Genomic DNA, 13,531 nt, shown 5'->3' with positions numbered 1-13,531 from the left:
ACCTGATGAAAACACACAGAGGTTCTATTAGCATGCTAGCTCTGTCCTGCTCAGGAGATTTGACACTTGAAACCTTCTTTGTTCTGTGTATGTTTGTGTGTGTGTTCTGTTCATCAAGGAGAAGCGGCGTCTAGCAATCCGTAATGCTGCACAGCAGTGGGAGGGTGTCAGGGCCTGCCTGGAGCTCCCATCCACAAATGGCGCTAAAGAAGAAGTCAGTCCAGAGAACAGCCCGGCTCACAGCCCCGCCCAGACCAATGGCCTTACACAGGAACCTTCCCCTGATGAACCGAGGTACACACAGCATGTACAGAAAATTAAGATGGATTTTAGAAGTAAAAATTAGACAGTGACTGGTTAAGATACTGACGTTATGAGCAAACTATGTTATACTACATATTCCTGGTCTAGTTAGAATTGTGGTTTCAGTCATGGTTTATTTTTAACTGTTTTTACTACCTTTTTAGCTTTTCACAATGGAGATTGGTTTCCAGTTGATCGATCTACCAACTTGGTTTTGAATGAAGTAACTCATGGATACATACAGTGTTGCCTTTAGCCAACTTTTTAATTTTCCTTTTGAGCCAGAATTTTGGCACAGCGATTCATGCCTCCCTCAGGAATAATTGTAATTACTTTGGTAATTACATAATTACCAAAGTAATTATGCTCATAATTCATCTACCACCGTAACTGAGTCAAAAAATGTATTTTCATTTAACTAGTTCTATGGTTGATAAACAAGTACATGCAAAACTAAAAACATTTCCATCATTCATGAGTTATTTAAGAAAAAATTAAATATGGCAGTTCTTCCTGACTGTACACAAAACAAATCAATGAAAAACAATTCAATGAAGTTGAGCAGAGCAGTTAATACTTAAATTAGTGATCATGAATGAAAAATGTAGTCTTTTTGGTAACTGATAGAAGTAAATTAGCATCGTGTGTGTAGGTGGGAGGAGAGAAAAGTGAAAAATGCAACAGTGAGGGAACTGTACACATTGCTGTGTAAACTTTTGTGTTGCATATAATTGTCACAGTTCATCCTGTGTGCAGATATTTTTAAGTAGAAAGATGAGACAATATAACAATGATTGTTTTTGTGATTCCGGCTTATTATCACTATTACTTATCTTTTATTACTTATTATTTTTTATCTTATAGGATTTTAGAAAGAATTGTTTTTGTCCGTTGTTGAAAATTTTTGTTTATTTTTCATCAGGCGGGTAAGCCCAGGTTCAGGACCAGAGCGGCCATCTGGGGGAACAGAAATCAGACTCCAGACCAACAGCCGTCCAAACAGCCCACGAGACCCCAAGTAAGACAAAAATGCCACAATGATATATTTTACTTAAATATTTAAAGTGATCACAGGCACTGAAAAAAATCTCACATAATTTGACTCCTGCCCCCTTGAAACATCTATTAACAAAGTACTGTTTGTCACATTTAAATGCAGTGTTTTAGCAGCTGCTGTACCATTTTAACTTATTAACAGATGGCAGAATGGCCTAGACAGAACATGTAGGGATCATTCTGGTAATATATTCAGATACTGCAACAGCTGGTGTGTGAAACATACCTTAAAATATTATTTTACAGCACAGTTACCCCTTTATTTACTTCAGGCATGTTGCCTTTGGTTACTCCTCAGCTCTCTGAACTCTGGTAAGATGAGCAGATGCACATGTAGATGTCTGAAAACAGTTCTTTTCTTTCAAATATTTACAACATGACATTGCAAAAAGTTTAAATCAGTAGTGTGGACTCAGTATAATGTGGAAGTAATGCCCTTATATTCTTTCCTATCAAGACTGATACAAGTCTGGATGAATTATAAGTGGGAGGGTTGAGATGAATGTGTGCGCTGTGTTAAGGGCTATTATTACATGTTTCAAAGAGGGCCCTTTCTTCCTGCACCAGGATATGAAAATGGCCCTAAAGCAAAATCTTCAGTGCCAGTGGTTTTCTTTTACTGGTCTATTATAACTTTACTAACGTGGCTTAACAGGTCATAGTGATGCGAAGTCTGCCATAGTCTTATCAGCTAAGACTTGAATTACTTTGGCTTGTACTGTGTGACAAAATACAAAGGGAATTTACAAACCATGGCACCACTACTAACACGAAAGAGAAGCAACATGTATGAAAGGGTCAAGGGGTAAAAAATCAAAATGCTTGGAAATATGAGAATTAGGAAATTTAAAACTTGTTTTGTTCACCACTGGGTGGGTGTACAGAATGTTGTAATGCCTACACAGTGTGGTCCTGATTACCTCGAAGAGCTGTTGAAGTACTACACCCTGAAGAAAATTACAACATCCTCCCCCATAGAGTGCATGGATACATAATGTCATCTCTGGTTCTTTCTTTAAATACAGAGATAAATCACCCCTTTCCAATGAAAGGAACGAATGAAACAAATGTTGATGCCACTTTTAGCTTGATAGTATCATCGTGCTCCTAAAATTTATGGGACAATAGTTTGTATCATTGCCAAATTATGGCTGTTATGTAGGCTTGATTGTATTCATTTTTGTGAAATCTTAGATTTAATTAACCTCATTACCCCTGACAGATGCAATAAGGGTTGCATGGCAATAGAAGAGTTATTACCCAGAAATTCAGCAATTGAGTTGGGAAGAGATGGAAGGGGCTTTGTAGTAGAGCTGGGCGATAGAACGATAACGATATGTATCGCGATATAACTTTTACTCGATAGAGAAATTAAGCTATCGCGATAGACCTCGCCGCTCTTGTCCTCTTAAAAAAAAAAAAAAAAAAAAAGGTCAGCCAATCCAAATTAAGTAGCGCAGAGCCGAACCAATCACAGCCGCAGCGTCACGTCGCGTGACTTGTTACGTACCGCACAAGTGCCAAGCCGCACGTGTGTTTGTTTGGGAAGCAGCCAGCGCATAATGGAGGAAATGAGTGCGCCGACTAGAAAAATCAACCGAGCGTGACCGAAGAGAAAACCGATGATGGTTCCAATGCCGGAGAGATTGTCGAACAGAAGAGCCATAGAAGTTCCGTAGTGTGAAGGTATTTCGGCTATTTCAAGTCTGACAAAAAATAGAGTAGCATGCACTGTAAATTGTGCCGAAAGCAAGTCTGCAAATACAATAAACTGGTGCATGCGTCACACTGTGCGCCACGTTATTGTTTCGGTGAAATGAATTTCTACAATACTGTTACTGTTAATTCTACTCTCTGCAGTGTTTAAATGCTTACATATACACACAGTTACTGTCCCTCCACACATACGACTCGGTTCTGCTTCTATGCCCCAGCTTTGTTTACTTTTTCCCACCGAGGCTTCTAGACTTCTGATTGGCCAACATTTCTGCACGGTTAGGAATCTAGCGCCACCTGCTGCTTTGGCATGTTCATAGCAGCGTTTTCCTTCATTTCTGCCTTTATGTGTGGACGGGATTATTTTTTTAAAACGAAAACGGAAAATCTCCGTTTTCAAAAATACCCGTGTACGTGTGGACGTAGCCTCAGTCTCTGACTGGAAGCGCTAATTCGTCATTCGGCTTTTGTCAGACTAAAGTAACTGTTAAAACTGTTTGAAAAGCTCAGCTATACAACAAGGAGAGATTGAGAATTTCCTTTTAGTTCTCAGTTTATTTGATATTGACAAAAGTTAGTCAGTTTTGTCTGTTCTTCTGTAAAACAAACTAAGATTTATTTTTAGAATTAATATTTTGCTTCTAAGTGGAATTGACAATTTAGTCTGTTTCGTTTGTTCTATTTTGAAACTTAAACGCTTTAGCGGCTGCCTTTTGTGTAGTTTGCAATATTTGCCTTTATTTATCTGAAAAAGTCTCATGTTCCTTAAGTACATCTACCCTGTTGAACTTATTATGGGAAATAAATATTTAAATAAAAACAAGCTGCTGATTATTTCACATTTTACTTGTGAGCAACGGCACATTTAAATCTTACAAATATAGTTATTTGGCTTATATCGTGATAGATATCGTTATCGCCTGAAATGAAAAAAACATATCGTGATATGAAAAAATCTCATATCGCCCAGCTCTACTTTGTAGTGTTTATACATTGATGAAATTGAGAGATCCTGAACAGGTGTTTGTTTTTTTGAGGCACATAAATCAGTTAGATACCGGAACAATGGTGAGAAAAAGATTTAGTGGGCTATATGAGTGAAGGAAGAACTTAAGACGTTTTAAACCAGTGCAAGCTGTAGGAATACTTTACAGAAACAGGACTGTTCTGTGCAACACTAAGTACCCAGTAAGCCTGCATCTTAATAAATTGCATTCACTTTTTACAAGATGGAAATGATGGAGTGGCGTGTTAAAATTCAGTTGTTAAGAGATGACAGATGTCCCTTTTAAAACCTCTTTTGGATTATGTTAAATAGCGCTAATTAAATGAAATGTTGTTCCCTATAATTCATTGAGCGAGCAGGAGCTGTATAATTGTGATAGATTCTTCACTCCGTCTTCCCCGCCTTGCTCTCTTCTTCTCTCAGCATGTGTACATGGGTTCATGTCATAAGGGGATTCAGGGCCACCTGGAGCCTTCAGCTGTGCTGAACAGTATGTGACAGTGCAGATTGTGTTGATGGCATGCTGCCAGGTGTTTAGAAGTTACTCTCATTCTTGATGTGACTTATCTACATACTACACTCCATCTCCTGCACTGTTCTTCAACTCCTTCTGATTTATAGCCTTTGGCATTCTTGCATCTTGGAGGCGTGGCATGTTCCTTAAATATATTAAACTGCCTTTCAGAGTCTGGCGTCTCCCCGTCTAGTTCCATGTTTTTGTCCATGTGTGCACTTGAAACACGACCCACTTGAATTTTACGGTTTTAAAACTTCTTTGCTACTACTTTATCTAACATATATGCTTGCAGTCAGTGAGATTTTGATTTAGAGATCTTGTCATCTGAAATAGTCATCTATCAATGTCCACACATGTTTTTAAAATAAAAATGTAAAAAAATGGATGCACTCCTTCTACTGCACTTGTTGCAAGAATTATTTGAACCCTTTGTACATGTTGGCATCCATGTTTGTAAGGTTGGTATATGTACTAATATAAAAAGCATAATTCTGACCTTTTGTACTGTTTTTGTACTGTTTTTATACAGTTGTGGAAAAAAAACAATACAAAAAAACATTTGCACAGCAGTCTGTGCAGTCTTGTACAAAACTAAGAACATTCTTAGGAACTAGGAGGATAAGTTGCAAGAAGATACTACTAATCAAATGCATCTAATTAACTGATCATCAGCATGTGTGACCACCTTTATAAGTGTAGAGTTTGTGGCAGATTTCTGGTTTGTAGCATTCAAGTGCATGTTAATGGAATTCCACAGTTTTCCTAGTAGTGGCCTTCCTAGCAAGTATGAATGTTAAATGTTAAAGTTCATGACAGTACAATTATAAAAAGACTGAAAAATTGTGGCTTGTTTGAAAAGGTTACCAAGCAAAAATCTATTTTCTCTGAAAAGAACATAGCAGCCATAAGAATTCTGGAACAGTGTCTTTTTGACAAACATGAACAAAGTGGCGTTGTTTTGCCATACCGCACAACACCACATTTGGCAAAAAGTAAACACAATATCAGTACATTCACAGACCAGCTGTCATTCATAGTAGTGCAGATTTGTGTTCCTTTTACAGCTGCAAAACATGGGTACCATGTAGCCACTGAGTCAACTATGAACTCCTCTGTATGCCAGTGTATTTTATGTGAGGCCATGTCACAGCATCAAATGTACAACAGAATGGCTGAAAAGGAAACAATCAAGGTATTTGAATGGCCAAGTCAATGTCCAGGCTTGAAGGTTGTTCTGCAAGCTATTACATGATGGGGTGTTCCTAGTTTTTCACATGACTGAATACGATGTAATCGCTGTACTTAAGAAAATGCTTTTTAAACTTTCAGGGTTTTTCTTTTGAGTGTAAGTTCAATTTTTGGCCACTGGGGAAAAAATGACAGAAAGGCTGACTGTTACACATATCAGTTTCTTTAATACATCTGTGGAATCCCCCACACCATGACCGTCCCTTGACATTTGACTAACAAGCCACAGAGTGAGTGGTGGATCACATTCGCTATGTTGGAGTAATATGTCTAGGTAAAAACATAATGATTGAGGGGGACACTCCTCATCAGTGAGTGGTGCATTGTGAGAGGTTCAGGTTGTATTACATGATTAATTTAGTTCAGCCTGGAACAGTATAGCTTGAAAATGTTACTTCCAACTGCAAGAATTTTTATATATATATATATATATATATATATATATATATATTTATATTTCCGGCCTGAAATGACACAGTGCCTGATTTGTTGTGATTACTGGAAAGCATAATTTGAAGCAAGTGAGCTTATTTTTAACACTAATTAAACTGTGTTTAACTCACAGAAGTCTTATGTAGACTACTGTATTTATTTACGACTGTACATTAACACAAAAATAAATCCATCACCAAGATCAATCCATCACCTGATGAGAAGCACATTGTCAGTCAGTTGTGTCACTTATTCCCCTAGCAGGCTGAACATGTTATATTGATAACTATAAGGTTTCACTATGACACTCTGATAATCTTATATAATCATTCTCACTGTCTTCACTTTTTAATATAATTAGTGGAACATGTAGTAGTTCTGTCTCATTTTTTTCATCTTATTTGTGTGGCTACACAGTTAATTAATCAGCATATGAATTCTGTAAGTATGAAATTTGTAGACAACACATGGACTTTATGATTTTAATTTCTTCCAATTTGCTTACTGTTTATTAGTTTTAACAGCTTTTAGACCAGTGGTTAATAGATTGAGACAACAAACTGCAGATTCACAAAAAAATAAAATACTAATACCAATATTTCTGTCCAAAGAGTAAACACGTTACAGATTTTGAAAGTATGAAATTACACACTAATACACACAAAAATGTGCAAACCTGTTTTTGTTTGCATTTCCTTTACTTGGTCAAGCTTGTCAATCTAGTTGAGACACAACACTTCCTGTAGCAAACTGCTCATTTTAAAAAGGCATGTTACTGATTTAGTTCAATTATTCATTGACAGTACTTGTTTGGTTTTTAAAAATCTATGGCAACCTTTTTTCAACCTAGGAGAGGAAACTGCACCTACTCGGGGCTATAGAAAAAGCTTTTGTTTGAGGGCCACTCTCCAAAAATGGTGACTTTTTAAACAAGCCGTATATATGAGACAGCCTCACAGAGGTGGGACCAAGTCATTGTTTTGCAAGTCTCAAGTCAAGTCTCAAGTAATGTCAGGCAAGTCAGAGTCGAGTCTCAAGTCACTGGTGTAAAAGTCCGAGTCAAGTCACAAGTCTGAAATTTTGAATTTCAAGTCCTTTCGAGTCTTAAAAAAAAACAAAACGAAAAAATAATGTTGCAGTTATGCTAAATGTAAATATTAGACCATGTAATTTTTAAATCTGTGTTTTTCTCAACACATGACAAAATAGTGAACTTAGAAAATATACACAAATTGTGAAATTGCACCTCTTTAAAATGCAGCTCAATTAAACCTAGCTCCAAGAATAATTTTCACCGACAGTTCTGAGATAAGCTGCATGTTATTCTTGGATGCGGTTGTAGGACCAGCTTTAAAATCGCATGACAAAAATATCATACACATTAAAAAAAACTGTATCACCAACGTAGCCTGGACAACATTTGCTAGTTAGATGAAGTCAGCTATCTCATCGTAGCATATTTATATGCATATTTATAATCATACGGTTCTTGGAGTGAGTGCATACACTCATGAAGTTTAGTAACTTCAGGTCACTGCAACAAGCCCAGGTACAGTTTACCGACGGATGGGTACAGGACCTTGAAATGCACCGTGTAGAACGAAAGACCATCGTACGTATCATAAGTTTACCAGTCTCACAAATTGTCGTCATAAATACACATTCCTTAACCGTTTATTAATAGGACCTTTGAGCTCAACGGTAATTAATTAGTAGTGGAAATAATTTCTGGTACCCATCACAGAAATGTAGCAGTGACAATAATATTGTATGCTGTAATCGTACTGGGCAATTAGTGATACAAAAAACCTGTTTTATCCTGTGAATAAAAGTATATGTTTTTGTCAATGTACCATAATAACAGAAGCGAAACGCAATATCGTGTCAGGACAATTCACTATTTATGCACAATAAATAAAGGAGCATAGCGCGACAATTTCTGTTCAGCGCCAGACTTGCTTGTAACCTATATCACCAATTATGTTAAGAAAAATGACGTATTAACTACTAAAAAACACTGACCTTCGTGTAAATGCTTGGAGCCAGTGTTGGGAAGGTTACTTTTAAAATGTATTCCATTACAGAATACAGAATACATGCCCCAAAATGTATTCTGTAACGTATTCCGTTACGTTACTCAATGACAGTAACGTATTCTGAATACTTTGGATTACTTAATATATTATCATGCTTTTTACAACAACGTGAATGTACTATTGCTGTGTGATTTATTATTATTACTGAAGGTCCGCGACTCCGAACTGTAGTAAAGGGACCTCTGACTAATGCGGCGGGGTCCCTGTCGGCTTGTAGCCGAAAACTAGCTTTACTTTGTTGTCTGGGTCAACTTTTCTTGCGAGAGACAGAGAGAGGCGTTGAAAGACTGCTCCAACAGAACTTATTGTTTTCGGAGGAAAACACGAACACGGTGTACAGTCGAGTCTTAATAGCTTACTTACAACTGGGCTCGTCAGGCACTCTTCTTGGCTGAAGTGGTTATTATTATATTTACATGCTTCCAGCTCCCGTTTTTCCTCGATGACAACTCGTACCTTTCCACTCCCCTTTTTCTCCCTCCTCGCGCTCACAGACCCATAACGTGTATGGCAGTCCATTCTCCCTGCAGCACGGACTACACTGCCCATGATGCTACATTCTTTAGAGCTATGCTTGTAGCATTCTGCCTGTTAGCTTAGCACAACAACAACGACAACAACAACGAAAAGGCGCTCTCTCACCCAGGAAACACACAGTCGCAGAGAGAGAGCGTCGCCCTGTAACCATGGCAACCGTAACGCTGCCGCCTGGAACAACAGAACGTAGCTGTCAAACAAAACCCAAACAGTCCTGACCCGCGACAATATGAAACAGGAAAGTACCGCAGTGTAATCCATTTATTTCAACAAAGTAACTGTATTCTGAATACCACCTTTTTAAACGGTAACTGTAACGGAATACAGTTACTCATATTTTGTATTTTAAATACGTAACGGCGGTACATGTATTCCGTTACTCCCCAACACTGCTTGGAGCAGACTAACCTGTGAGCTGGAGTGTTCTGGGACGTTATATTTGATCTTTGAATGGCTGCAATCCAGGCCATCCGTCGCGTCCTTGTTACTTCGGAAACATGGATTGAACAATTTCTCTTCAACGACGTAATCCGATAACAACCGATCTCTTTACCCGTCGGCTTCCCGTGGCTGTCATGCGACCGGCTATTGCAGTTAATAATACAACGGCTTCTTGACATTTTTGTGTTTCTTTTTATCGCTGTATAACTGATTTTAATTGAAAGCCTGCGTGCGCTAGTACCGCTTGCCACGAGTTCCCAGAATCCTTTGCGGTTCTACCCGTGAATGACGTCACATTTTTAATCTCTATATAATATGCATGTTAAATTTTATATTTGGGGTAAAATATCAAGTCTTTTCAAGTAAACCGGTTCAAGTCCAATTCAAGTCCCAAGTCATTGGTGTAAAAGTCCAAGTCAAGTCACAAGTCTTAGAACATTTTTTCAAGTCAAGTCTAAAGTCATAAAATTAATGACTCGAGTCTGACTCGAGTCCAAGTCATGTGACTCGAGTCCACACCTCTGCAGCCTCATTATGGAAAACTAAATATACTCTTTTTGTTCACATTATATTTTGTGCCTCTGACTATCTATTTAAAACCTATCTAAGGTCACAACTCAAACTCACACTTTCTAAAGTTTGGTCTCTGTGTAATCTTGGATTAGACTTCAGTAATCAAGGGATTAATCTTAAAAGTACTTTGGCTTTCTGTTGCATGTTGTCAAGAGGATATGAAACATGAATAGGGGTGATTTGTCTATTGGCGGCCTGAAGTCAGGATGATCACTGTTGAAGGGTGGAGCCAGTAGCCATCTGATGCCCTGCTATGCTGAAAAGTCCCTTGAGTGTCAGCAGACCCAGACGGAGATTATGTCTCCTTGAGACTCGCCAAGATTCTCTACTCTCACGACTCTCTTATCAGAGAAGGGCACTTCAACTGTTGTCTAGGAGTATAGAAAGTAATTGGGCAGCACAAACAGGACATTGACTAGACCAGTGAGTGTTCTCTTGTGTTCCACTTCTCTTAGCAACAATGCCTGAATTTTCAAGCAAATGTAGCATACACTTTTTTCATGAAGACATTCTTCAAGTTTCACAAAAAAAACCCCACAATTTGCGCATTTAGTATCAGAAAATTAACTTAAGGAGTGTTTTCGTGTGTGTTTGTATGTAATTTGCAGGCTTGTGGAGGCAGGGAGTGGCAGTGTTCAAAGCTTGTCCTTGTCTGACAGTCACCTGGCAGAGCTGGATGGAGACACCCTGCGTTTATTTGGACTTGGAGCCCTGGAGGCCCTGGAGAGGGGCTGGGGTGTTCAGACTGCTGGTGCTGTCACTGTAATAACCTTCCGCTACATCAACTTTGATGCCATAGTACCAACACTGCCACGAATAAGAGTCAAGTTCCCAAATCTGTCGGTGAGGCCATGTTATATTATTAGCTGTGCAGCTGTGATGACTTAATTAATTAATTAATCAGGAAGGAATACGGAAGGAAGGAAGGAAGGAAGGAAGGGATACGCTCAATGCATTTTTTATTTACCTTACTCACCAAAGTTCCATGACATGACACCAAAAGACGGTCTTGGCTAGTGGCTATTTGCCAGATCATAGTACATAGTTATTGTCCCTGAACCTTTAGTTAATTTCTCTTATTACGTAATGTATCTTGTAGAGCGCCACATTAACCCAATATACAATAGACAAATAAATTTAATAGTCAGTGGTAGGGCTCATAATTTATACTTATAGCTGCCTCACAGGTATATTGTTGAGGCAGTGTAAATTAAGGCAGTATAAAAAAATCACATCATTTAATATTTTAATATATTGTATATATCTTTTAAACCCTTTTTGCCAAAGGCCAATCTTTTAAGTCCTAGTTGAATTTAGTGAGTTATTGATATAAACAACTACTTATTGCTTTAACACGTACCAACTTTTGTTTCTTTTCGGTAGCATATGATATTCCTGGAAACCAACATCAGCCGTCTGCCGCAGCTGGCAGCCCTGGCTCAGGTGAGGCGCCTAGACCAGCTGACCATACACCCAGACGGCAACCCAGTGGTCAGTTTGACTCTTTGGCGCTCCTTTGTCATCTATCGTCTTCACCACTTCAACCTGCAGAGGATAAATGGCCAGGAGGTGAGGATTAGCTTGGTCTGTTAACACATTCCTGGTGCTTATAGATAGTGAGATATTTTGGCAAAAGCCCCCTGACAACATGGTCCATGGAATCCCTCGGACACATGCATCCCTCCACCATGATAAGGTGGCGATTCACAGAGGGGCAATTAATTAATTAAAACATGTCAAACCATTAATTTACTGTTGCCAGCCCTAAATGAATTCAATTCAATTCAATTCAATTTTATTTATATAGCGCCAAATCACAACAAAAGTCGCCTCAAGGTGCTTCATAGATACAATTATAAATTATAGGTCTGTGTCTCCTGGAATGCTGTACCTGAGGATATTGCCTCTACATTAGATCCCATTTTAGACTTGATTTGATAAATGACCTTTATCAAAGGTCTTGTCTCTGTGTTAGCTGCCACTTTCATGTCTTATCCTATCTTGCATCTGTTAAATGGTATCAAACCTTTTTGCTAAGCCGAAGCCATGAATAAAGTTGTAAATCTTCATTTCGTATTGGGAAATACATGAAAAAGCTTGTCACTGAAATATATTGTGCTGTGTGTATGTATGTGCTTTGTGTATTCACCTTAGGTGACCATGAATGACGTTATCGCTGCAGAACGTGTATTTGGAACACTGGGCCATATAGCAGCCACCGAAACTCCACGTTGCCGGCTCCTTCTGCTGCTTGAGGAGTCCAGGTGAGAACTTGATTCCAGATGTTTAACCATAACATAGCATTAACTACAGATTAATGGCAGGTGTGTGCTGTGTCTTGGACCATGTAGATTGTTTGTTTAAGTATGTCAAAAATGTGTGGATCCTTAAATGTGTGTCAGATGTAGGCTTCTGTACATGTGTGTACATGCCTGTGCATAGCGTTTTGTGGGTATATGAGTGTGAGTAACAGTGAGACAGAGCCTGGCACTGAGGAGCCAGGGGAATTAGACTATGTGTCTCAGGATAAGGGTGGGTACTTGGCATTTAGACACAAACATTCCTTTCTCTCCCCAGCCAAAAAACTCTTGAGGTCTGTCTCTCAGGGTCAATTAAAAAACATCCTAACAAGGAAAATAAATCTGCTTGTCACGCACAAGACTACTTTGGCCAGATTTCTTGTAAAGACATTTTTTGAACTCAGTGATATCTACCTGGATAATAAATAAATTAAGGATTATATACTTCCCAGATAATTGAATACCTCTTGCCTGTAACAGGTTTTACCCCATGTTGGCATCAGAACTGCCTTAATTTTTGATTGCACAGATCACAAAGGAAACATTCCTCATAGATTTTAGTTATATTGACAGGAAACATTTATTGAAAAAGATTGAAAAAAAAAAAGATTGAAAAAGATTGAAAATCTCTACTGGATCTGGTTCTACTGGATTGAGATCTGGTGACTGTGTAAGTTATTTGAGTACAGTGAGCTCATTGTCATCTTCAAGAAACCAGTTTGACACGATTTGAGCTTTGTGACACTATCCTGCTGGAAACAGCCATCAGGAGATGGGCACACTAATGCACGTTGAATAAAATGTAAACAAATTTATTTTAAACAACCTAGAACTCAATTTCAACTGCCTTTGTATCCTTTGTATCTCACCTCTGCTTCATGGAGTCTGTTATGAATATATAACACACAACAGCCCAAGGCCAAAGATTAATTTCATATCAGTGCAGAAATCTTACTCACTGTTATCCGCATGCAGGATCTTGAATAATTTGTATCCATCTGACTCACTTATTTTAAAAAAATCTGAAAACTGCTGTAGATTGTTTCTCACATAAAATGTGGTTTTAGTTTCCCAGCATGAATAATAATAAAAAAGAAATTACTGGAAACAGGGATTATGAGTGAGCAAACAGTATTAAAAGATGGTAAATTAATGCTGAGCTCTTGTTATGCCTATTTTGTTTAGAAGAGTTACCTTAAACACTAGTGAGGAATTAAGTTCCTGCATGGTCAGTAAGTTTAGGCATTCTGCGCATTTCAGGATTTGTCCCCACTGGGATTCTGTCACTGCAGCGTCTCCTCGATGC

The 13,531-nt window shown here is 38.3% G+C and overlaps 1 protein-coding gene across 3 annotated transcripts in view; it reads left to right on the top strand.

Annotated features, from left to right (window-relative positions):
* The window catches only part of lrrc49 (leucine rich repeat containing 49), a 38,552-nt gene that overhangs the window by 16,631 nt on the left and 8,390 nt on the right, over positions 1-13,531 (top strand). For all 3 annotated transcript variants that reach the window (XR_013971967.1, XM_080885218.1, XM_080885217.1), the window contains exons 13-17: positions 119-294; positions 1,226-1,321; positions 10,534-10,768; positions 11,309-11,494; positions 12,080-12,189. Coding sequence is in view for 2 of the 3 variants with exons in the window: in XM_080885218.1 (XP_080741344.1) it covers positions 119-294; positions 1,226-1,321; positions 10,534-10,768; positions 11,309-11,494; positions 12,080-12,189 (803 nt within the window). In the remaining variant the exon portion in view is untranslated. The remainder of the gene's footprint in view (positions 1-118; positions 295-1,225; positions 1,322-10,533; positions 10,769-11,308; positions 11,495-12,079; positions 12,190-13,531) is intronic.

Source organism: Rhamphochromis sp. 'chilingali', assembly GCF_963969265.1.
Source record: "Rhamphochromis sp. 'chilingali' genome assembly, chromosome: 6".
Classification (NCBI taxonomy): Eukaryota; Metazoa; Chordata; class Actinopteri; order Cichliformes; family Cichlidae; genus Rhamphochromis; species Rhamphochromis sp. 'chilingali'.
The sequence above is the reverse complement of the archived record's forward strand: the minus strand, read 5'-3'. Positions and strand labels throughout refer to the sequence as shown.